The 26,240-nt window shown below is 42.1% G+C and overlaps 1 protein-coding gene across 1 annotated transcript in view; it reads left to right on the top strand.

Moving 5' to 3' along the window:
• The window catches only part of SH3D19 (SH3 domain containing 19), a 57,107-nt gene that overhangs the window by 3,694 nt on the left and 27,173 nt on the right, over positions 1 to 26,240 (top strand). The window contains exons 3-7 of the mRNA XM_065877202.1: positions 31 to 169; positions 297 to 450; positions 1,670 to 2,701; positions 12,960 to 13,067; positions 23,254 to 23,369. Coding sequence (XP_065733274.1) covers positions 31 to 169; positions 297 to 450; positions 1,670 to 2,701; positions 12,960 to 13,067; positions 23,254 to 23,369 — 1,549 coding nt within the window. The remainder of the gene's footprint in view (positions 1 to 30; positions 170 to 296; positions 451 to 1,669; positions 2,702 to 12,959; positions 13,068 to 23,253; positions 23,370 to 26,240) is intronic.

The raw sequence follows: 26,240 nt of genomic DNA, 5'->3' as shown, positions 1-26,240 counted from the left end.
TAAAATCTCACTGAGGCTTCTGTCTGCTAGGCGCCCAGAGATCACCATTGTGGCAGCTGAGCCACTGAGGCCGACCTCGTGGTTTCCAGGAGCCCCACCCCCAGGACTGGCATTTCCCCCATCTTCCGCAGCAGGCCCTTGGAGGCCCAGTGAGCTGGTTCCTGCCGAGGTGAGTAAACATCGCATTATCTCTCTGCATTTTATTTTTAATGAAGTTCAAAGATAAGAACAGTGAGACCGTTAACACCTTGGCTGTCACCCATAGGTGTCTAAAATCTTCATCCTTCATTCTGCAGCTCCCACCATCGTATGAACAAGTCATAAAAGAAATCAACCAAGTTCAAGTTAACACTACAAATAATAATAATGCTGCTGCCACTCCAAGGCACACTATTACTTCAGCAACTCAGACTGACTTTTCAGAAGAAATAGACAACCATCTGCCTCAAAGTAATGCAAGTAATTTGTCTTCCCTAATTCTGACCTAGTTCTAGGGAAGTAATCAGTAGGCTCCAGCCTTTAAAATAATTTGCAATTTGTGCATAATTCATTGAGCTCTGCTTCCCAGTCGTTGTGATCACTGTGCTTGCTTTATTTGGGTTTGCTGTGATTATTATAATAGGCCATTCTTCATCCTCACAAGCCGCAGCCCCAATCTCTGGGGTTCACCCTAGTTCATATCACAAAAACATCATCTTTTTTTATTATTTTTTTAAATTTCTTTATTTTATTTTATTTTGGGCTGCGTTGGGTCTTCGTTGCTGCGTGCGAGCTTTCTCTAGTTGTGGCGAGCAGGGGCTACTCTTCATTGCGGTGCGCGGGCTTCTCATTGCGGTGGCTTCTCTTGTTGCGGAGCACGGACTCTAGGTGCGCGGGCTCAGTTGTTGTGGCATGTGAGCTCAGTTGTTGTGGCTCGCGGGCTCTAGAGCACAGGTTCAGTAGTTGTGGCGCATGGGCTTAAGTTGCTCCACGGCATGTGGGATTTTCCTGGACCAGGGCTCGAATCCGTGTTCCCTGCATCGGCAGGCAGACTCTTAACAACTGCGCCACCAGGGAAGTCCCCAAAACATCATCCTTTTAACTCATGGTTGGTATTACTGCTGATGCCCTTTATTCCCATTGAGAAAGCTGTTATATTTAGCACTTAACTTGATAGGGTGCTAAAAGTGGTTGTCCCGTTAGGCTTTTAAAAAGCATTCTATTAAGATAACAAATGAGAGTAAGTTACTTTGGAAAAGTAAAGCAAGAATTTTGGGAATTTTGACAAGAGAGAAATGGTCATTGATAAGTCTACTGAGAATCAGGAATGTAATGGTGTTTTAAAATATTATATAGGGACTTCCCCAGTGGTCCAGTGCCTAAGACTCTGCATTTCCATTGCAGCGGAAGCACGGGTTCCATCCCTAGCGGGGAACTAAGATCCCTAGCTGCACAGTGTGACAAAAAGTAAATAAAAATAAAATATTATATAATGAATATTTAATATAATATGAAGAACCCTCCTACAGGAAGCTGAATATAAACATCTCTCCATTGATTTTAGAATTACTTTTTCCTAAGGAAGGAAACCAAAATCTCTTGATAGTCTACATGTATCTTTTTAAACTCTGTGTATCCTTTTTCTTTGAAATTATAACATGGCAGCTTCTGTTCGTTTTGGTCTTGTCAGCACTGCCGGCACCTCTGAAACCTCTCCTGCCTTCCCCAGCAGCCTCAGCCAGCGATCCTCCGACAGACGAGACGCCTTTAATAGTCTTTGATATTTCTGAAGAACAGAGTTGTCCAGAAAACTCCAGTGCTACAAGATGTCCAGTGCCCAAACCAAGATCAAAAAGCAACCTCAGACCAGTGGCCAGAGAGCCTCACGTTAAAGAGCAGGATCCCCAGAGAAGCAGCCCAGCGGCCACGCCAGAGGAGGCAACCCCGAGCCGGCCCCAGCCCCTGTGGGACGATACCGGCCACTCGGACAGTCAGGCAGTGATGAACATTATGAACGCAGAACGGAGCCCAAATACCGTCGTTTCCAGGATCAAAGCACTTGAGGGTCAGACAAATGCGGGAAGCGTGGGACTGCCCAAGAAGCCAGAAATTGCCCCCCGCACAGTCCCCCCGAGGCCTGCTCCTGCCTCAGGGAAACCCTCTGTGGCTCCCAAACCGGCAGCTGACAGAGCCTCTGGAGGCTGGGACTCCTGGACCACAAACAGACTCCGGGGGTCCTCTAGGGAAGGCCTCACCCCACACTCTCCACCGCAAGAAGCAGGGAGCGTCCCTGCAACCAAACCCGAATTGCCAAAGAAACCGAATCCTGGCCTCATACGAAGTGTTAATCCCGAGAGTCTGGGAGGAGGGTCCATGGCCGAGAGCCCCGCCAGTGGGAAGAAAGCCCCGACTCCGGCTCCTCGGCCTTTGCTGCCCAAGAAATCAGCTTCTGCGGGAGCGGCCCCGTACCCTGCGGCCTCAGAAACACCCCCCTACCCTGCGACTTTGCTGAAACCCATCACTGTGCCTCCCCGACTCTCCGTGGCATCACAAGCCAAAGCGTTCAGGTCCCTGGGAGAAGGACCCCCGGCCAGCCCCCCAGTCCCGGTTCTGCAAAGCAAGCCTCCGGGGGACATCGACCTCATCAGCTTTGACGATGAGGTTTTACCCGCCCCATCTGGGAACCTGGCTGAAGACTCTATTGATTCAGAGATGGTTCTGGGTGAGTAAAACTCAGAAGTGGAGGGCAATCTAAATTCATCATAGGGTATCTCAAATGGCACTTGCTGTTTTCGTTTCTGGCACATAAGTTATTGAGGCGTGGACGTGCATGTGTGTGCACATGCGTGCATGTGGATGTGTGTGTGTGTGGATGTGTAGAGACAGGGAGAAACACAGCGAGATTAAGAAACAAGGAGCCGGGGCTTCCCTGGTGGTGCAGTGGTTGAGAGCCCGCCTGCCGATGCAGGGGACACGGGTTCGTTCCCCGGTCTGGGAAGATCCCACATGCCGCGGAGGGCTGGGCCCGTGAGCCATGGCCGCTGAGCCTTCGCGTTCGGAGCCTGTGCTCCGCTACGGGAGAGGCCGCAACAGTGAGAGGCCCACGTACAGAAAAAAAAAAAGAAACAAGGAGCCGGGTGGGAGATGGAATCAGAGAGCGAAGGGAAAATCTGGGATGGGGAGATGGTGACGGAGAAAGAGGGAGGCACACGTGTTGATTACTCTCACATGAGCCAGAAATAAGCAGACTGGGACCAGGGACTTAACTAGATGAGAGGCCGGCTCCCTCCTCGGGCAGGTGGAGGTTCAAGCATTAGGAGGAAGAGAGGGAAAGTTCTCAGAGTGGGGAAGTCATGCCCCAGAAGGGCTCCTCAGATGGAGCCAGCCCCACGAGAGTGCCGGGAAAGGGGCCAGCCCTGCGGAGGGCTCTGGCAAGAGCAGTAAACCCGGCCATATGTTGCAGAATGTTGTTCCGTCATCTTCACAGAACACCTTCCCTTGGGAATGGAAAGTTTTGTAAATAAACTACAACAGTTGTAAGCTTCCTGCCAAGATCGGGACAATTAGATTTCCTAAGAGGCAGAGAGTATGTTTTCTTTCCTCACACTGTTCAAATGGAGAGTGTGATGGTAAAGCTTATCTTTGATTTGTCAAACTAAACTGCTGTACTTGTCATTGCTAAGATTCCTTTCACTGCTGTTTACTTACTTGGGCACAATTTATGAACATGTAAGCGTAATAGTATTTTCAAAAGGTTAGCTGTCATCTTCTAAATGTTTAACATGCATCAAAATGATATAAGCTCTGTGATTCAGAACCAAATCCTGCTAAGTACAGGCATATTTTAAATGATAACAACCACATATTTATTAAATATTTGTCATGCACACAACATTGTAACTGGCTATAGCATGCCTCCTGTCCATAAGGAGTGGAAAGAAAAACATTAGGGTGTATTGAACTTCTGCCTAGCTCCAAACCCTCTGCTAGATGCCCAGGCATACATTATTTAATTTAATACTTACCCTAACCCTTTACAAGGCATCATTGGCCTCAGTTTGCAGATGAAGAAAATGAGACTGAGGGAGATCAAAGGGTAATTACTCGGTTTTCCAAAGCAGGATTCAAAGTCCGTCTTTTCTTTCTAAGTCTAGTTAAATTTTCACTCCATCATGTTGGTACTCAGCATTTTCACGAATCCTTAAACCAGGCGACACATTAAAAACTTTTCAAGTTTTTGTTATACCATTTTCTTATTTAAACCTTTTTGGTGTTAACAGGGTTCAGAGTAGGCCAGGGAGGGGTAGATCCAACAGCAGTTCAGGGGTGGAAACAGTACAAGCCAAAATAGTAACCACCTTCTGTAGAAGCTGCTAGGTTCCGTGGGAACGGCAACTTGGTTAATAATTGCTGAGAATTTATTCTGTGTCATCAAGCAGATAATTACAGTCATCTTCAAAAAGGAAGGTCAACAGTATACATCAGCATGAATACCGTATCGTGCTTCCTACTCAGCCTTTTCTGTTTCTTGATTTCTACCACTTCCTTGCACAATGTTTAATTACTGAGGCAGTCTTTCAGCAAAAGGTCTAATTTGCTTGCCCCACCTGACTTTAACCATTGCTCTTACCTGTGGAGTTATCCTGAACTGAACACTCTGTCTTCTTTTTTTTTAAATTTTATAAATTTATTTTATTTATTTTTGTCTGCGTTGGGTCTCTGTTGCTGCGCACTGGCTTTCTCTAGTTGCTGCGAGCGGGGGCTATTCTTCGTTGCGGTGTGTGGGCTTCTCATCGCACTGGCTTCTCTTGTTGCAGAGCACGGGCTCTAGGTGCGCGGGCTTCAGTAGTTGTGGCTCGCGGGCTGTAGAGTGCAGGCTCGGTAGTTGTGGCACACGGGCTTAGCTGCTCCACGGCATGTGAGAGCCGGACCAGGGCTCTAACCCGTGTTCCCTGCATTGGCAGGCAGATTCTTAACCACTGCGCCACCAGGGAAGTCCACTCTGTCTTCTTTTTAAACCTGCTTCTCTTCCTGTATTCTGCTCCTGTCCTAGTGACACCATCACACACCAGCCCCCACAAAGGATCCTATCCATCATCCTTGGGCCTTCCTACCTGTCACACACAGTGACTAGTTGTTTGGACTTAGAGTCAGGCAGGTCGGAGTCTACCGCTTAAATGCTATGTGACCTTGGGCAATTTACTTAACTCCACAATGCCTCGGTTTCCTCATCTGTAAAACACGATAATAATACTCCTCCTGGAGGTATTGCAGGGTTAAATATGATTATGGAGGAAAGCCCTATCACATTGTCTGAAACATGGTAATAATACTCCTCCTGGAGGCATTGCAAGTGTTAAATAGGATTATGGAGGAAAGCCTTATCACATTGTCTGAAACATAGTATGTGCTCAATAAGTGGTAGTCATTATTCTTACTTCTTGTCCTTCACATCCAGTTAGTGGTCAGGTCCTGCTGGTTTTATTTTCTGAATAGTTCTTAAATTTTCCTCTAGTTTCCATCACTCCTGCTACTGGCCCACTTTTCTAATCTTTAGGCCCAGATTCCTGCAGTAGCCTCCTAACTTGAGCCTCTGCTTCTGCCTCAAATCCATCATCATATCATGGTTACCCAACGGACTTTTCTAGAGTGTACATTGGACCTTGTTGCTTCCTTGCTTATTGCCCTCCAGAGGCCTTCAAGATCACCTCTGAATTCCTCAAACTGTAGAGGGAATTTTTGTTTGTTTACTGACTGGGGCTTTGTGACTTTTTTGGGGTGGGGGAGCTACACATTTTTTTAATTGAAGTATAATTGACATACAGCACTATATATAATTGACGTACAGCACTATGTTAGTTCCATGTGCACAGCCTAGTGAGTTGATATTTCAAGAGGCTCACCATAAGTCTAGTTACCATCTGCCATCATACAAAGTTATTACAGTATTATTGACTATATTCCCCATGCTCTAAGGCTTTGTGACTTTTTGATGGTGTATTAATAGCATTGTCTTGTAGATAAAGGGTTATGGTCTCTTGGTGAAACCTTGCTTAATCGTCCTGGCATCAGCCAAAAACTGGGGGAGGAACACAGGAGAAAGGAGAGAAACTCACAGATACGTCTTTCCTTCTTTTTCTTTTCCCTCAAAAAATAAAGAAAATCCAATAAAGTGGTTTTCATAAAATGAAGTTGCCATATTAATCTCAGGAAATAGAGATCAGAAAATACTGAAGCTATGAAAACACTGTAAGGATTAGAAAAATTATTAAAGGGAAACTCATAAAACAGGCAATTTAATATTGGATTCATTTCTTAGGTAGAATGCCTTCCAGGTTAATGTAGTGGAGCTGAGAAACATTAGCAATTCCTCGTCACACCTTTACAAATCATACCCAGTTGTCAAAAAAGCAGAATACTTCTGCTGTCAACCCCATTACACGGAGCAGAATGATAGTTTAGCAGCCAACTTCTGCTATTAACAGAACTCAAGGGCAAGAAAGAAATGACAGAAGAGCTAGCCAAGGATGGTGAAACTAATTATGATGACAAGCATAGTATTGGAGACAGGTAATGGGCAGAAAACTACATTATCATCAACGTTTTTCTCAACCCAGTAATGAAGACCATGTGGCTATAGGTGTAAAGGGGCAGCAGGTGTGAGGGGGCTGGAAGGAGGGCAGAGTAAACACTGCAAATAAAAGTAGAGAAGGATGCCATGGACTTTCCTTAGACTTGGTTAGGAGATGCTTTTTCAGGTAGTTGGGTTTTCTCTATAGAAGCAAGAGCAAAGAGTCTGTGATAGAGGAAATTATGACACTGGGGTTCTTAACCCTTAATGGATCACAGAACTCAGCCTATGAATCTTTTTTCTCCCTTGAAAATAACCCTTTTGCACACGTATGCACAGTTGGAGGTACAGTTTCCAGAGCTTCAAGGGCCTGTTCTTGGAACCCAGATTAAGGACTTCTACAGAATGTTGGAAATTGCCTTCAGTGGACTTCTGAAATAAATTCTGGTTGCATCCATACAATGGAATATTGGGCAGTAGCTAAAAAAAGAGGCAGACCACCTATTATCCCCTACTATGGACCAACCGCCAAGATACTCTGGGTGAAAAATGCAAGGTATAGATAGTATTCATGGTATTTTAGCTATAGTGTTGGTGTTAAAACGCATATCTACGTGTAAATATGCTGTGTCTTTGGAAGATGTATTAAAAATGCTAACAAAGGTTGTCTTTTTCAAGGGAACTCCATCAGCAGGAGAGGATGGGGGAAGCTGGTTTTCAAATAGATGACCGTAAGCAGAATTAGGATGAAAGAAACTAGGAGGCATATCCCTTGTCTTTGCCACAGAGAAAGAGCTGCCCCCCACACTGTTCCTCAGCCTGTGAGGAGTAGAAATTTTAAGAATAATAAAATGCGATTTTTCTAAACAATTATATTATTCAAGGTTACAAATAAAAGCTAATTATTATGAACTAAATATGTCTAAATTAGACAAATTCAAAAATATGTATCTGCATTATTTCCTATTAAATAGAATCACTGAGGAGTATTAGCCAAAAAAAAGAGTTTTTCTCGTTACTTTATGGAAAATTTTATGGCCATTATTGTCTTGAAAAAGCAGCTAAAGGGACAAGTATTTTCATATTTTTCCTCTTCTTTCTTTCTTTTTTTTTTTTTTAATTTTTATTGTTGGCTGCAGTGGGTCTTCGCTGCTGCGTTCCGGCTTTCTCTAGTTGCGGTGAGTGGGGGCTACTCTTTGTTCTGGCGCACGGGCTGGGTTGCTCCGTGGCATGTGAGATCTTCCCGGACCAGGGATCGAACCTGTGTCCCCTGCATTGGCACGTGGATTCTTAACCACTGTGCCACCAGGGAAGTCCCTCCTCTTATTTCTAAGTGATTTTTGTTTCAGTTTGTTTGGCAGGGGTGTTACTTCAGCTTAATTTTGTAACTTTTTTCATGTGATTGAATTTATTTTATTGGATTTTTTTTCAGTCACAAAGTAACATATATTTGCGGTAACAAGTCTAACAATATAAACATTTAGTAAAAGGCAAAAACGAATCTCCCTCCAATCCATTCAAATCCCCAGGATAACCAGTGTGAACCATGTTGTATGTAGCTTTCTGTGCCTTTGGACGTTCCAAGCCGAAGCTTACAAACACGTACACATACATGTACTTCTTCCTGTTTTTTACAAAAAGTTTTACCTAACTGTACCCATTACCCAGCAGCTTACTTTATTCATTTAGTAATGAGGTTTAGGGACTTCTCTCCAGGCCAGTAGATCTAAGTCTGACTCCTTGTTCCCTGATACCTGCCTGATATTCCCTGGTATGAGTGCAACACAGTCAAGTCAACGTTTCCCCTATTGATGGACACCAGTACAAAAAATGCTCTTGTAAACACTCTTGTAAATATTTTTACTTCTACTAGTGCTTTTATAAAGAAATTTCCAAAAGTGGGACTACTGGCTTAACGATCATGAACTTTAAACTTATTAACAGTACCAACAATCCAGTTTCCCACCTGGCAGTGCCAGGAGTTCCCAAACGTGAGGTGCCATCCTTGCCTTCTAGGTTAGGTTGCCCACTTAACATTGCTGTTGGAGAAAAATACCCCTCTCATGAAAAGACGCAAAAAGTTAACATACTGTGTAGCTAGAGAGAGACTCTCACACCATCGTCAAGATGAAAAACAGGCCACTGGCTCCACCTTCTCACTGAAGTGATGCTGTCTCTCCTCTCCGCTCATCGGCACGCCTCTTCTGGAAGGCAGCCTGGGACAGGGCGCAGAGAGGCACAGGCCGAGCTCACTGACTCAGGGAGCACAGCTAGGGGAAGTCATTAAGCAGACCCACTCCTGCCAAACAGCCACAGTACTGGAACACTCAGACTTCCTTGCTTCACTGTACTGAGAAAGAATTTTTTTTCTTCTTTGTTTTGGAGACGTGTATACTAGAATAATTACACATGATCTGAGTGCCAGTTATCAAAGAGCAGCTAATGATACTAAAAATAAAGACCAAGAAAGAGAGAGAAAGTGGGTAGCTGGGACACTTTGAATACTTTGTATTTAAGTTGTATCTTGCTACTTCAGTTTAAATCTAGCAGGTTTTAAAAAATGACTGGACCCTTTAATGCGGTAGTTGAGACCTGCAGGATTTGGGACGGGGTTCCCTGAGGCTGGTCCTCCAAGAACAAGCACATTTGGGATCCCCCTGTGCCCAGCCCTCCAAGGGCACTGAGTGGCCTCTTTCTCCTTCTCTGCCCCCCTTGTTCGTCCTCTCACTCCTGGGATGTGAGAGAGAGAGACTGTACGTGGTATCCTGGCCCAGAACATCAGATGAGTTGGGAAACAATTGAAGTGATTCCATGCTCAAGATTTTCTTCTCCCTCCACACTCACCCCCCCCAAAATCACCAACTAAAAAACCTATCCTAATAACCACCAGATCGTAGGGGCCCAAAGCAGCTGTTAAAGCAGAAATACCACTTGAATGGGAGAGCACTGTGAACAGTTATCAGCCTTAATCCTTTTCTTGAATTTTGGTCCTTTTCCCAGCAGGAAACAGCCCTGAGAGGATGGGCTGTTACAACCAAGGTTGAGGGGACGGGGGACAGTCAAGTCTGCAGCAGTAGGGGAAGGAAATTCGCTCCTTGGAGGTCAGTGGGTTCCAACGAGGGCCAAGGAGGCAGAGCAGGGGCAACGGCAGGGGAGAGAGACGAACAGGAAGGAAAGGTGTGCCCACAGGAGAGATACTATGTTTCTGTGTTTGAATAAAATATATGTTGAGATTGGGGTCTGCAAATTCTTTCATTCTAGCTAGCATTACTCAGAACAGATGACACGTTCAGGGAGTTCAGTTTCAGGTAATGTTTGCAATAATGGGCTTTAATACCAGCCTACCTTCCCCTTTTTATCCATCAGCACTGCTGTTTCCTAAAAACCCAGAGTGTATTTTTCAGCTTGGAAGAACTGTTAGAATATGCAAAATCCATCTGTTGGAAAGAGGATCATGGAGCCCTCCTCTCCCTCGCCCCCTGCACTCCTGTGTCACGCTGCAACCTGCTTCCCTTCTGCCCACAACTGAAGTTCCCCCTTGCTCTACGTTTCCCTTTTTCAGTAGCATGTCTCACCTTCTAATATACCACATGAATCACTCAATATATTTACTGTTTATTGTCTCTGTCTCCTGCTGGGGTGTAAGCATCACAAGGGCAGAGTTCTTTGCTCTGTTCACTGACGTATTCCCAGCATCTAGAATAGCATTTGATGTGTAGCAGGCACCCTATCAATACTGAATGAAAAAAAGTGAAAGAGTAAGTTACAAAGAAATAGGTATAAAATGATCCTGTTTGTGTTTTTCAAAATACCTATGTAATAATACATATGATACAGAAAAAAAATCTGTAGACAGATACACATATTTTAGATAATAATTACTAATGCAGGGATGGGATTACAGGAGACTTTCTATCATATATTGCTTTTTTTTTTTAAAGATCAACTTTATTTTTTAATAAATTTATTTATTTTTGGCTGTGTTGGGTCTCATTGTTGCGTGCGGGCTTTCTCTAGTGGCGAGCGGGGGCTACTCTTTTTTTTTTAAGGCATCTGAAGAATCACCACTATCTTAACCTGAGTTTTGGCAACTCAGGTTAAGGTTTTTTTAATTTATTTATTTTTAATTTTGGCTGTGTTCGGTCTTCGTTTCTGTGCGAGGGCTTTCTCCAGTTGCAGCAAGCGGGGGCCACTCTTCATTGCAGTGCGCAGCCTCTCTTGTTGTGGAGCGCAGGCTCCAGACGCGCAGGCTCAGTAGTTGTGGCTCATGGGCCTAGTTGCTCCACGGCATGTGGGGTCCTCCCAGACCAGGGCTCGAACCCGTGTCCCCTGCATTGGCAGGCAGATTCTCAACCACTGTGCCACCAGGGAAGCCCGGGGGCTACTCTTCATTGTGGTGTGAGGGCTTCTCATTGCGGTGGCTTCTCTTGTTGTGGAGCACAGGCTCTAGGCGCATGGGCTTCAGTAGTTGTGGCATGCAGGCTTCAGTAGTTGTGGCTTGTGGGCTCTAGAGCGCAGGCTCAGTAGTTGTGGCTCACGGGCTTAGTTGCTCCACGGCATGTGGGATCTTCCCGGACCAGGGATCGAACCTGTGTTTCTTAACCACTGCGCCACCAGGGAAGTTCCTATCATATATTTCTTAATGTTTCCTATTTTTACAATAAATGTTACTTTTGAAATGGAAAATAATGTTATAACAAAATAAGGAATTGACGAATTTCCTTAGACCTAAAAGAAGAAGCTTTGTTTGTTTTCTGGAGATACAGGTTACAATGGAAGAAAGTGATATTATTACAAGAGCCTTTTTTGAAAGTTTGATATTGTTTTGATGATGTTGAGTTGGATTTTTGAGCACAGACAAGACTCGCCTCACTAATGAGCTAATAGACCGGTTTCCATAGAGGGGTCATCTAATTTTTTTTTTTCTAACTAGCCTAATAATTATTATTTTACCTAGCATGCCATCTGGGGGCCTTACTTAGGTGATAGATAATAAACTTAAAATAGGATTGTACTTAACCATCCTATCTCCCCACCTCGCACCGTTACTGGCACGTGGTAAGCAGACATGTGAGATCAAGTGACTAGTGAGTGGGTGATGCTCTGGTAGCAGGTCTGAGAGTGGGGTTGCCTGAAAGCTGGGTGGAAGGGAAGGGCAAGTATCAAGGAGCTGAAAGGCCATCTTATCCTTAGCTCAGCTCTTCGTGTATTCTGAAAGGAGCTGGTCAGCAAAAGATGCTTTATTGAACTGCAGCTCATAACAGGCAGAACATGAATGCTGTTCATCACAAGTGCTGTGAAGTGCGTTGTTTATAGGGAGTATCTCCCTACAGGCGAGATCCAGAGAACAGGTTCTGAATACAGTATGTATTCATTCTGCCTCTTGCTGAATAAAGGCAAAAGTGGCCTCTTGAGACCCTGTGCACTGTATAGAGTATGCATTATACAGCATTTGATTTTATTTTTGCTAATCTATTTATTTTTAGGTTTTTCATCTTCTAAAAATTTTTTGGTCATCTTCCCAAACTACTAAAAAGAACATTTACATTAAAGAAAAAAAGACTATTTCTTTCAGTAAAAAAGTTTGGTGGGGGATTTCTCTGGCGGTCCAGTGGTTAGGGCTCCACGCTCTCACTGCTGAGGGCCTGGGTTCCATCCCTGGTTGGGTAACTAAGACCCCACAAGCCTTGCGGCATGGCCAAAAACGAAAAAAGGAAGAAAAAAGTTTGGTGGTTATGCTTTTATTTAAAATACTCTCCCTAAGCACATACTGTCCATTTTAAATGAGTGGGTTAAGATGGAGAATATATATCCTTGGCCCAAAATTAAATATTTGAAGGGTGATGTCTTATTTTATTTCCAGGATAAAACGTTTTCCGTTTTCATGTTAGCAAGGTGTAGTTTCACTTCACTACTCAATCCGAGAGTGCTGCTGCCAGGCTCCGGCAGGGTGGGATGAGGGGTGGGGACGAGGCCCAGGGCCAGCCCTTCAGGGAGGTTTTCCAATGCAGGCACAGGGGTGGGGCAAAGAGACCTTCCTTCCTGGGGGATCCTGGAAGCTTCACTATAGGGGGGAAATTGGCTGCATGTTTCAATTGCCCCTCATTTTCAGGCAGACACTTATGGAATGATTACACTCCTGTGAAAGATAGCTTCTACATAATTGAAGATTGTCCTGGATCTCTCTCATCAGAGAGGAAGAAAAGCCACATGAATTATTTACGGAGCGCCAAGTTATTTCCTTTCATGAGCCCTGACTTTGTTTTTGTCTCTGCAAACTGAGATTTTGTTTATCCATGAATAGTTTTCCCTAGGGCATGAAAAATATGACTCTTTAATTATGAATGAGGTTTTTTTGTTTGAGTCCATGTTAACTAAAACATGCAAAATACACTGTGTTTTTCATTAGATCCCTTTCAGCTCCCCACAAGAACAGAACCAGCAAAGGAACGAGCAGTTCAACCAGCACCCACCAGGAAGCCGACTGTGATACGAATTCCAGCCAAACCAGGAAAATGTAAGCACTTCTCTGCCTCATTTATTTGCTTCTCCAAGAGCCAGGGAGAAATATATGCTAATTATCAATGTCTGCTTTTGAAATTATGTGTAATCAGCCACTTATTATTATTTTTCTGTCGAGAACATTTTCTTTTAACATCTTTATTGGAGTATAATTGCTTTACAATGGTGTGTTAGTTTCTGCTGTATAACGGAGTGAATCAGCTATACCTATACATATATCCCCATATCTCCTCCCTCATTTATTTTTTAACATCTTTATTGCAGTATAATTGCTTTACAATGGTGTGTTAGTTTCTGCTTTATAACAAAGTGAATCAGTTATACATATACATATATCCCCATATCTCTTCTCTCTTGCATCTCCCTCCCTCCCACCCTCCCTATCCCACCCCTCTAGGTGGTCACAAAGCACTGAGCTGATCCCCCTGTGCTATGCAGCTGCTTCCCACTAGCTATCTAGTTTACATTTGGTAGTGTATATATGTCCATGCCACTCTCTCAGTTTGTCCCAGCTTCCCCTTCCCCCTCCCCACATCCTCAAGTCCATTCTCTGCATCTGCATCTTTATTCCTGTCCTGCCCCTAGGTTCTTCAGAACCACTTTTTTTTTAGGATTGCATATATATGTGTTAGCATATGGTATTTGTTTTTCTCTTTCTGACTTACTTCACTCTGTATGACAGACTCTAGGTACATCCACCTCACTAAAAATTAACTCAATTTTGTTTCTTTTTATGGCTGAGTCATATTCCATTGTATATATGTGCCACATCTTCTTTATCCATTCATCTGTCGATGGACACTTAGGTTGCTTCCATTACCTGCTTATTGTAAATAGAGCTGCAATGAACATTGTGGTACATGACTCTTTTAGAATTATGGTTTTCTCAGGGTATATGCCCAGTAATGGGATTGCTGGGTTGTATGGTAATTCTATTTTTAGTTTTTTAAGGAACCTCCAAACTGTTCTCCATAGTGGCTGTATCAATTTACATTCCCACCAGCAGTGCAAGAGAGTTCCCTTTTCTCCACACCCTCTCCAGTATTTATTGTTTGTAGATTTTTTGATGATGGCCATTCTGACTGGTGTGAGGTGATACCTCATTGTAGTTTTGATTTACATTTCTCTAATGATTAGTGATGTTGAGCATCCTTTGATGTCTTTGTTGGGAATCTGTATATCTTCTTGGGGGAAATGTCTGTTTAGGTTTTCTGCCCATTTTTGGATTGGGTTGTTTGTCTTTTTGATATTGAGCTGTATGAGCTGCTTATAGATTTTGGAGATTAATCCTTTGTCAGTTGCTTCATTTGCAAATATTTTCTCCCATTCTGAGGGTTGTCTTTTCATCTTGTTTATGGTTTCCTTTGCTGTGAAAAAGCTTTTAAGTTTCATTAGGTCCCATTTGTTTATTTTTATTTCCATTTCTCTAGGAGGTGGGTCAAAAAGGATCGCGCTTTGATTTATGTCATAGAGTGTTTTGCCTGTGTTTCTTCTAAGAGTTTTATAGTGTCTGGCCTTAACATTTAGGTCTTTAATCCATTTTGAGTTTATTTTTGTGTATGGCATTAGGAAGTGTTCTAATTTCATTGTTTTACGTGTAGCTGTCCAGTTTTCCCAGCACGACTTATTCTCCATTGTATATTCTTGCCTCCTTTATCAAAGATAAGGTGACCATATGTGCATGGGTTTATCTCTGGGCATTCTTTCCTGTTCCATTGATCTGTGTTTCTGTTTTTGTGCCAATACCATACTGTCTTGATGACTGTAGCTCTGTAGTATAGTCTGAAGTCAGGGAGCCTGATTCCTCCAGCTCCGTTTTTTCTTTCTCAAGATTGCTTTGGCTATTCGGGGTCTTTTGTGTTTCCATACAAATTGTGAAATTTTTTATTCTAGTTCTGTGAAAAATGCCATTGGTAGTTTGATAGGGATTGCATTCAATCTGTAGATTGCTTTGGGTAGTATAGTCATTTTCACGATGTTGATTCTTCCAAACCAAGAACATGGTATATCTCTCCATCTGTTTGTATCATCTTTAATTTCTTTCATTAGTGTCTTATAGTTTTCTTCATACAGGTCTTTTGTCTCCTTAGGTAGGTTTATTCCTAGGTATTTTATTCTTTTTGTTGCAGTGGTAAATGGGAATGTTTCCTTAATTTCTCCTTCAGATTTTTCATCATTAGTATATAGGGATGCAAGAGTTTTCTGTATATTAATTTTGTATCCTGCTACTTTACCAAATTCGTTGATTAGCTCTAGTGGTTTTCTGGTGGCATCTTTAGGATTCTTTATTTATAGTATCATGTCATCTGCAAACAGTGACAGATTTACTTCTTCTTCTCTGATTTAGATTCCTTTTTTTTCTTTTTCTTCTCTGATTGCTGTGGCTAAAACTTCCAAAACTATGTTGAATAATAGAGGTGAGAGTGGGCAACCTAGTCTTGTTCCTGATCTTAGTGGATATGGTTTCAGTTTTCATCATTGAGAACAATGTTGGCTGTGGGTATGTCATATCTGGCCTTTATTATGTTGAGGTAAGTTTCCTCTATTCCCACTTTCTGGCATGTTTTTATCATAAATGGGTGTTGAATTTTGTCGAAAGCTTTTTCTGTTTCTATTGAGATAATCATATGGTTTTTCTCCTTCAGTTAATATAGTTTATCACATTGATTGATTTGCGTATATTGAAGAATTCTTGCTTCCTGGGATAAATCCCACTATATCATGGTGTATGATCCTTTTAATGTGCTGCTGGATTCTGTTTGCTAGTATTTTGTTGAGGATTTTTGCATGTATGTTCATCAGTGATATTGGTGTGTAGATTTCTTTCTTTGTGACATCTTTGTCTGGTTTTGTTATCAAGGTGATGGTGGCCTCATCAAATGAGTTTGGCAGTGTTCCTCCCTCTGCTATATCTTGGAAGAGTTTGAGAAGGATTGGTGTTAGCTCTTCTCTAAATGTTTGATAGAATTCGCCTGTGAATCCTTCTGATCCTGGGCTTTTCTTTACTGGAAAATTTTTAATCACAGTTTCAATTTCAGTGCTTGTGATTTGTCTGTTTATATTTTCTATTTCTTTCTGGTTCAGTCTCAAAAGGTTGTGCTTCTCTAAGAATTTGTCCATTTCTTCCAGGTTGCCCATTTTAGTGGCATATAGTTGCTTGTAGTAGTCTCTCATGATCCTTTGTATTTCTGCAGTGTCAGTTGTTACTTCTCCTTTTTCATTTCTAATTCTGTTGATTTGAGTCTTCTCCCTTTTTTTCTTGATGAGTCTGGCTAATGGTTTATCGATTTTGTTTATCTTCTCAAAGAACCAGCTTTTAGTTTTATTCATCTTTGCTATCGTTTCCTTCATTTCTTTTTCATTTATTTCTGATCTCATCTTTATGATTTCTTTCCTTCTAACTTTGGGGGTTTTTTGTTCTTCTTTCTCTAATTGCTTTAGTGTAAGGTTAGGTTGTTTATTTGAGATGTTTCTTGTTTCTTGAGGTAGGATTGTATTGCTATAGACTTCCTTCTTAGAACTGCTTTTGTTGCATCCCATAGGTTTTGGGTCATTGTGTTTTCATTGTCATTTGTTTCTAGGTATTTTTGATTTCCTCTTTGATTTCTTCAGTGATCTCTTGGGTATTTAGTAGTGTATTGTTTAGCCTCCGTGTGTTTGTATTTTTTACAGATTTTTTCCTGTAATTGATATCTAGTCTCATTGCGTTGTGGTCAGAAAAGATACTCGATACAATTTCAATTTTCTTAAATTTACCAGTCCTTGATTTGTGACCTAAGATATGGTCTATCCTGGAGAATGTTCCATGAGCAGAAGAAAGCGTATTCTGTTGTTTTTGGATGGAATGTCCTATAAATATCAATTAAGTCCATCTTGTTTAATGTATCATTTAAAGCTTGTGTTTCCTTATTTATTTTCATTTTGGGTGATCTGTCCATTGGTGAAAGTGGGGTGTTAAAGTCCCCTACTATGATTGTGTTACTGTCGATTTCCCATTTTATGGCTGTTAGCATTTGCCTGATGTATTGAGGTACTCCTATGTTGGGTGCATAAATATTTACAATTGTTATATCTTCTTCTTGGATTGATGCCTTGATCATTATGTAGTGTCCTTCTTTGTCTTTTGTAATAGTCTTTATTTAAACATCTATTTTGCCTGGTATGAGAATTGGTACTCCAGCTTTCTTTTGATTTCCATTTGCATAGAATATCTTTTTCCATCCCCTTACTTTCAGCCTATATGTGTCCCCAGGTCTGAAGTGGGTGTCTTGTAGATAGCATATATATGGGTCTTGTTTTTGTATCCATTCAGCCAGTCTGTGTCTTTTGGTTGGAGCATTTAATCCAATTACATTTAAGGTAATTATCGATATGTATGTTTCTATGACCATTTTCTTAATTGTTTTGGGTTTGTTATTGTAGGTCTTTTCCTTCTCTTGTGTTTCCTGCCTAGAGAAGTTCCTATGGCATTTGTTGTAAAGCTAGTTTGGTTGTGCTGAATTCTCTTAACTTTTGCTTGTCTGTAAAGGTTTTAATTTATCAGTTGAATCTGAATGAGCTCCTTGCTGGGTAGAGTAATCTTGGTTGTAGGTTTTTCCCTTTCATCACTTTAAATATGTCCTGCCACACCCTTCTGGCTTGCAAAGTTTCTGCTGAGAAATCTGCTGAGGAATCAGCTGAATCCGTATGGGGATTCCCTTGTATGTTACTTGTTGCTTTTCCCTTGCTGCTTTTAATATTTTTTCTTTGTATTTAATTTTTGATAGTTTGATTAATATGTGTCTTGGTGTGTTTCTCCTTGGATTTATCCTGTATGGGACTCTCTGTGCTTCCTGGACTTGACTGACTATTTCCTTTCCCACATTAGGGAAGTTTTCAACTCTAATCTCTTCAAATATTTTCTCAGTCCCTTTGTTTTTCTCTTCCTCTTCTGGGACCCCAATAATTTGAATGTTGGTGCTTTCAATATTGTCCCAGAGGTGTCTGAGACTGTCCTCAATTCTTTTCATTCTTTTTCGTTATTCTGCTCTGTGGTAGTTATTTCCACTCTTTTATCTTCCAGGTCACTTATCCGTTCTTCTGCCTCAGTTATTCTCCTATTGATTCCTTCTAGAGAATTTTTGATTTCATTTATTGTGTTGTTCATCATTGTTTGTTTGCTCTTTAGTTCTTCTAGATCCTTGTTAAACGTTTCTTGTATTTTCTCCATTCTATTTGCAAGATTTTGGATCATCTTTGCTATCATTACTCTGAATTCTTTTTTGGGTAGACTGCCTAGTTCCTCTGATTTGTTTGGTGTGGTGGGTTTTTACTTTGCTCCTTTATCTGCTGTGTATTCCTCTGTCTTCTTATTTTGCTTAACTTGCTGCATTTCAGGTCTGCTGTTAGCAGGCTGCAGGTTCATAGTTCCCATTGTTTTTGGTGTCTGCTGCCAGTGGGGAAGATTGGTTCAGTGGGTTGTGTAGGCTTCCTGGTGGAGGGTACTAGTGCCTGTGTTCTGGTGGATGAAGCTGGATCTTGTCTTTCTGGTGGGCAGGACCATGTCCTGTGATGTGGTTTGGGGTGTCTGTGACCTTATTATGATTTTAGGCCGCCTCTCTGCTAATGGGTGGTGTTGTGTTCCTGTCTTGCTAGTTGTTTGGCATAGGGTGTCCAGCACTGTAGCTTGCTGGTCATTGAGTGGAGCTGGGTCTTAGTGTTGAGATGGAGATCTCTGGGAGAGCTTTTGCCATTTGATATTATGTGTAGCTGACAGGACTCTGGTGGACCAGTGTCCTGAACTAGGCTCTCCCACCTCAGAGGCTCACGCTTGACACCTGGCTGGAGCACCAAGACCTTGTCAGCCACTCGGCTCAGAAGAAAAGGGAGAAAACGAAAGAGAGAAAGGGAGGAAGGGAGGAAGGAAGGAAGGAAGAATAAAATGAAGTTATTAAAATAAAAAATAAAAGAATTATTAAAATAAAAAGGTGATCAAAAAAGAAAAAGAAGAGAGCAAGCAAACCAATAAACAAATCCACCAATGATAACAAGTGCTAAAAACTATACTAAAAAAAATAACCACAAAACAAACAAACAAAGATAAAAACGACAGACAGAACCCTAGGACAAATGGTAAAAGCAAAGCTATACAGACAAAATCACACAAAGAAGCATACACACTCACAAAAAGAGAAAAAGGGGAAAAAAATATATATATATATATATTTTTTTTTTTTTTTTTTTTTTAAAAAGGGGCGCTTCCCTGGTGGCACAGTGGTTGAGAGTCCACCTGCTGATGCAGGGGACACGGGTTCATGTCCCAGTCTGGGAATATCCCACATGCCGCGGAGCGGCTGGGCCCCTGAGCCATGGCCATTGAGCCTGTGCATCTGGAGCCTGTGCTCCGCAACGGGAGAGGCCCACATACCGCAAAAAAAAAAAAAAAAAAAAAAAAATATTATTTTAATTAGTATAACACTACATTTTGATACACTTCCTTACTTGATTTTTCAGTGTTACAATAAATGAAATTTTGGATGAATTTTATTTAATAAGTCCTGCAGATACATCTGATATTATCATAAGAGAGAAGCCAAGAGGGCCAGAACTGTTTACCTTAGGCCCTAGAGATTAGAAAAAGCGTGAGTATGTATGCACATGAATGCACATACAGTGGGTTCCAGAGCAGTTCCTGGGTGATCACAGAGCTTTCTCTGTGAGCCTCTGCTTTCCTTTCATTTCTTTTAGTGCTTTTGCATAGCCCAGTTGCATCTTTGCCTTTGTCTAATGAGATTCTGCCACTCCATTCCTGCCAACAGCAGAGCAAGTGTCCCAGTACTTCACCTGCAGCATCCCAGGGTTACACTGTAGGCATCCCCTGGCATGCCATGAAACTTAGTTTAGGGGTATGGTTTCTCTATAAAATACTACCTAGAAGAATCATATTGGTTTTAGTCTCTTGATGGTTTTATTAACTGATGGCTCTAAGCCAAGTAGTGAGAAGATTGAACGGAGTTTCTATGAAGAATGAGGAGGAGAGAAAGTCAAGGGTACCAAATTCTAGTGGGTTCTCACTTCTTAGGAGCTTATATTGTAGTGTTAGACTGAAGAACTGGTCGTATGTTTCTTTTGACAGTATTATATAGCCTACAGATCAGTGACAGGACAGCTCATTGGGTTGTCGGCCTGCTCACTGTTACCTTGTTAAAAGTATTTGGGGGCTTCCCTGGTGGCGCAGTGGTTGAGGGTCTGCCTGTTAATGCAGGGGACGCGGGCTCGAGCCCTGGTCTGGGAAGATCCTACATGCTGCGGAGAGGCTGGGCCCATGAGCCACAACTACTGAGCCTGCGCGTCTGGAACCTGTGCTCCGCAATGGGAGAGGCCGCGATAGTGAGAGGCCCGCGCACCGCGATGAAGAGTGGCCACCCGCTTGCCACAACTAGAGAAAGCCCTCGCACAGAAATGAGGACCCAACACAGCCAAAAATAAATAAATAAACAAAAACAAACAAACAAAAAAAGCCAAGCATTTAAAAAAAAAAGTATTTGGGATTTTAATAAGCTGCGTGAGATAGAATAATAATAGATATTACCCGAAGCTCATGTGGCTTTATGCAATACAACTTTTACATTTAAATGTATTCTCCTGTTGTGTCAGGGTCCCCCAGATCCCCATGTTTGAGGATTTGCTAGGAGGACTCACAGGATTTAGCATATAGTTGTGTTCGTGGCTGTGATTTATTATAGCAAAAGTATGTGAAGCAAAAGCAGCAAAGGAAAAAGGTGCCCGGGGCAAAGTCTGGAGGAAACCAGCACAAGTTTCTAGGAGTCCTCTCCCAGTAGAGTCACACAGGGTGTACCTAACTCCACTCAGATGTGAAATGTCCATCAGGGAAGCTCATTAGAGACTCAATACCCAAGGGTTTTTGTTGGGGGCTGGTTACATGGACACCTCTAGGAATTTGGGCATGTACCAAAATTCCAGATTTCCCAGAAGGAAAGCAGGTGTTCAGCATAAACCATATTCTTTTGTTCTATCTATTCTAGAAATGGTGCGAAGCTTCCCAAAATCCAAGTTCCTAGGTGCCAGCAAGGACCAACCTTGTAACTCAGGCCTGCTGTGTTTACTCTTTTCTACACACTTATAAATTGGATTAATAGTCCTGATATCCTGAGAAGGGTATATTGAGAAAGCACCTTTATTTATTATCCTGACAAACCTCCAGGAACTATTAGAAAGCTGAGTTCTGTACTGCTATATGTGAGAGAACTGAAGTGCCAGTTCCTAGAGAATTCTTTCTATGTATATCAAAAACCAGTTCCCCAGGGCTTCCCTGGTGGCGCAGTGGTTGAGAGTCCGCCTGCCGATGCAGGGGACATGGGTTCGTGCCCCGGTCCGGGAAGATCCCACATGCCGCGGAGCGGCTGGGTCTGTGAGCCATGGCCGCTGAGCCTGCGCGTCCGGAGCCTGTGCTCTTCAACGGGAGAGGCCACAACAGTGAGAGGCCTGCGTACTGGGGAAAAAAAAAAAAAAAAACAAAACCAGTTCCCAAGAATTTTATTATTACGATTATTAAGCAATGCATATATTGCTGTGGAGGAAAAAAAATAGGACTTTTGGGATCCAAAGAACTTGGAATGGACAAGAAAAGAAAGGAACAGCTTTGTGGTGCAAAACTCCTTGCTCTGAACCTGTCAGCTTCTTCCCCTGGGGACCTGTTTCTTCTGACTAGGATGTCCTTTCCCCAGATCTCTGCATGGCTCGCTCCTTCACTGTTCCTTCAGGTCTTTGCTGAAATGCCACTTTTCTCACTGAGCACTCTGCTGACCACACAGTTTGAAATTGAAAATCTCCACCTCCCCCACATACCCACACCAGATAATTGCTATGTCCCTTCCTTCCCATAAGCTATCTCCTCTCTGCTTTCATATTCTTACTGCTTTGTACCCTTCAGTAAGGAAACTGCAGCACAGAGAAAATCTTCAAGATGGTGACTGAGTTGGACCATCCCTGTGTGTGTCTTAATTCCCCGCGCAGCACTGCCTCTCAACTAAGAACGCTCGTCTGTCTCTAAATCATTGTTTTCCTAGGAGCTGGCCTGGGTATTTTCCCCCTTTTGAGAGTGTTTTCCTGTCTGTGGATAAAACAGGAACCTGACAAATCATCCTCTTGTTTTGTTATAGGTTTTTCATGTGAAATGGAAGCAGAGAGTGTTCATTTGAACGGGAAAAATTCCTCTCTCTCCTTTAAATGCCCGAACGAGTAAAAGGTGGCTTTAGCCTCCTTTAGTATGTTACAGTCATCCTCTCTCCAAGTGTTTTGCACACAGATTTTAATTAGCTGTCACTAATTAAATCTGGTCATCTTTGTTTTCTTCTTTTTAAAATAAGTTGGGAGTGCACTATCTCTGGGTTAAGGATGTAGTTTGGATGTAAAGTTATTATTGCTTTTTAAAATGGAAGCAATGAAGCCCATTAATCTGGAGCTAATATATTAGAAAACACATTTAATTATTTGGATGGGGGAGGGTTGGATACACCACCTATTAGGAAGCCGCATGCTTTACTACAATGAGTACAGGCTTTTGGTTTCCAGCCCATCTGACCATTACTAGCATTAAGACCTGGCTAGCGCATTTATTTTCTTCTCAGCGTCAGTTTCTTCATCTGTAAAATGGGTAGGATATTATCTAGTATAGTGCTGTCCTATATGGTAGCCAGTAGCCACTTGTGGCTACTGAGCACTTGAAATGTGGCTAATGCAACTGAGGGACTGAAATTTTAATTTTATTTAATTTTAATTAAGATTTAAGTTTAAATTGCCACATGTGGCTACTAGCCAGTAGACTCAACATCTAGCACTTAGATTGAGGTTGGTTTGGAGAAATGTATATGAATAAAGTGCCTTAACTTAATGCGCGGCCCATAGAAGGTTCTCGACAAGTGCTGGCTTGCTGTTACAATTATTTAGTAGTATTTTTAATCTCTATAAAACTTTTGGTAAAAATTAAACGATGCCTACTAGCTCATCAGTTTTCTGAGGTTTGCCAGAATACCTTTCTCATTTGCTTAGCTCTCCATTCTTTGTGTGCATCTTTTACAATAGCCATTTTCCTAATAGGGAACCAAGCTGTAATCATTTCATCCCTTGAAACCCCGGAAGACTAGAAATTATTGATTAATTAATTACTGCTATTTTTCCAGGTTCACATGAGGAGGATCCACAAAGCCCACCTCCTCTCCCTACTGAAAAACCCATTGGAAACACCTTCAGCACAGTATCCGGAAAACTCGGTAATGCTAACAGAACTAGAAACTTGGTAAGTGGTCATTATAGGTAATCTTAGGTTGAAGACTAAGCTATGCACTAATTTTAAGTAATCAGCTGATGTCTAAATTATTTTACTATTGGCCAGATAAAACCAATTTCTAAGCTCCATGTACTTATTTAATATTTTTTAAATTCCTATAAAATAAAAGAATTAGGCTAATTCATTGTACTTCATCATAAAATAATTTGCCCTATACCGATATTATGGCATTGTCTTTTAAATAGCACTAATAATGAGAAAGTTACTGAAAATCTCCAAAAACCTTTAATTTTTGTGGGAAGATTTAGTTCAGTTATCAGGTTTTATTTAAAATACCAAATTAGGGACTTCCCTGGTGTTCCAGTGGTAAAGAATCCGCCTTACAATGCAGAGGACGTGGGTTCGATCCCTGGTCAGGGCACTAAGATCCCACATGCCCCGTACGGGGCAACTAAGCCTGTGCACCACAACTACTGGTGGTGTAGTTGTACGCCTCATCCAGAGCCCGTGTGCCTTAAACTACAGAGTCCACGTGCCCTGGAACCCGTGCGCCACAACTACAGAGCCCATGCTCCCTGGAGGCTGCGTGCCACAACTAGAGAAAAGAAAACCCACACACCTCAACTAGAGAGAAGCCCGTGCGCCACAACAAAAGATCCCACATGCCTCAGTGAAGATCCTGCATGCCACAACTAAGACCTCATGCAGCCAAAAATAAAATAATAAATAATAAATAGATCTTTAAAAAAATAAAATAAAATACTGAAATAGTGACATAATTTTAAGATAATTATCATAAGAATTTGTTCATCTGAAATTTAGGAGAGAATTATTTTTTAAATTTAAAAAGTAGTGCTTTATCATGTACTTGTTAACAGATGGTGGTAAAAAGTTTTTTTTTTTAATTTCAACCTCGATACTGTTTTTCTGTACTTTTTCAAATTCCCATATGATAGATTATCTTTAAGGTTTGTTTCAAAAGAAACCAGTTCTTTAAAGTCTTTGAGCAAAATTTTCAGTTCAAACTTCATAATAGTTTTACACTTGTGCATTAACTATGCTATTATACATGCAAACCCATCTAATCATCTAGTGAAGAGAAATTTCTTTGAAGGAGACATTAAATTGAATTAGCCAATGTCAAGTTAATGAGATTTTTCTGTGGGCTGAATTAAAATTTAGTGATCACTTGCATTTCAAAATACTTGGTTAATAAATTTTTATTAAAACTGGGCTAGAGACTTCCCTGGAAGTCCGGTGGTGAAAACTCCACACTTCCAGTGCAGGGGGTGCGGGTTTGATCCCTGGTCAGGGAACTAAGATCCCACATGCCATGCATCAGAGCCAAAAAAATTTAAAAAAAACGGCCAAGATGACCCAAAAGAGGATGATAGGGCTCCCACCATACTATTGTTGAATGGGAAAATCCCAAATTTCCATAGAGGAAAAGTTACTTGAGAAGGTTACTGGCTTCTACTCTAAAGGGTTGTAAAGAGGAATGAGAGGATGATGAGTGGGCATACAAAAGCATTCACTGAGTCATGTCATGGGCTTTGTAAACCCATAAAGCTCTATTAAAATATTAAGTATTATTCCATTTGGTGTTAAGGAGTCCACAGAGCAACTCAAACATTTTAGAAAAAACAAGGAAAGGAAGTTAGGATAAACTAAGCCATCTGGAGAGGGACCATATTCATAACTGCATCTCGCATAAACAACATGAGGGAAATCCTGTCCTGCGCTGTTTACAAAGGGTGGGGGCCGGAGGGGGGTGTGGTCAAAGCACTCTTTGCTGTACTGTAATGAATACATACCATAATAGACACACTGGGTCTGAAGGAAGAAGATGAGAGAAAAGGACCCCAAGTTAAATGATTTGGCTGAAGTCATGCACTTAGATTTCCAGGGCCCAAAAGTCAAAACTGTGCCTGAGAAATTCCTTTGGTTTTGAGGATTACAGTTACTGAGCGAATTTTAGATCAGAGGCCAGAATGGCTTCAGGTGTTGGGGAGGGTCTCTAGAAAGAGTGCTTCACCACTGGGATGACCCATGAAGAAAGGCACGGTCTTTGAAAGTCGTGTCTTCTGATGAGACGCAGGACAAAGACCCTTGACTATTTCTCCTGCCTTGAGTGCCAGGGAACTTTCCATCGCAGGACAAGGTGGCTGTAGTTGCAGAATCTCACTTTCTTCGCTTAAACGATGAGGGAATCCAGGGTGAGGAACCACAGGAGCCACTGGTGCTATTCTCTCAGCAGGAGCAGACGCTTCCGTGGAAACCCAAGGCTGCCAGAGCCACCCGCAAGGTGTCTGTCAGCCGGTGCCAGAGGAGAGTCAGGGGACGCTGCCCAGAAGGTGGAAGGAGTCACAGCTGCAGCATAGGAGATGGCTAATGAATTCAGGACATGAGAAGTGGCACCGATTCCTGGAGAAAAAAGAGAAGGCACATCTTCAGAGGCTGCCCAGTGATTCCAACAGACAAGAATGTGGTTTTGGAAGAAATATCTATTTTTTGAAAAAACAAACAAAAAAACAGGGAATTATTTTGAAATTAGAATATAAGAAACCATTCCAAAGAACATGAACAAAAAGATGGCAGCAGGCCTCCCTGGTGGCACAGTGGTTGAGAGTCCGCCTGCCGATGCAGGGGACACGGGTTCATGCCCGGTCTGGGAAGATCCCACATGCTGCGGAGCGGCTGGGCCCGGGAGCCACGGCTCCTGAGCCTGCGCGTCCGGAGCCTGTGCTCTTCAACGGGAGAGGCCACAGCAGTGAGAGGCCTGCGTACCGCAAAAAAAAAAAAAAAAAAAAAAGATGGCATCTGCAGGGCTGTACAAGGCAAAAAACCAACTTCACCAGGAGCTAAAATGCTTACCGGAAC

This window comes from Phocoena phocoena, chromosome 5, assembly GCF_963924675.1.
Source record: "Phocoena phocoena chromosome 5, mPhoPho1.1, whole genome shotgun sequence".
NCBI lineage: Eukaryota > Metazoa > Chordata > Mammalia > Artiodactyla > Phocoenidae > Phocoena > Phocoena phocoena.
This window is presented reverse-complemented; position numbering and strand designations above follow the sequence as displayed.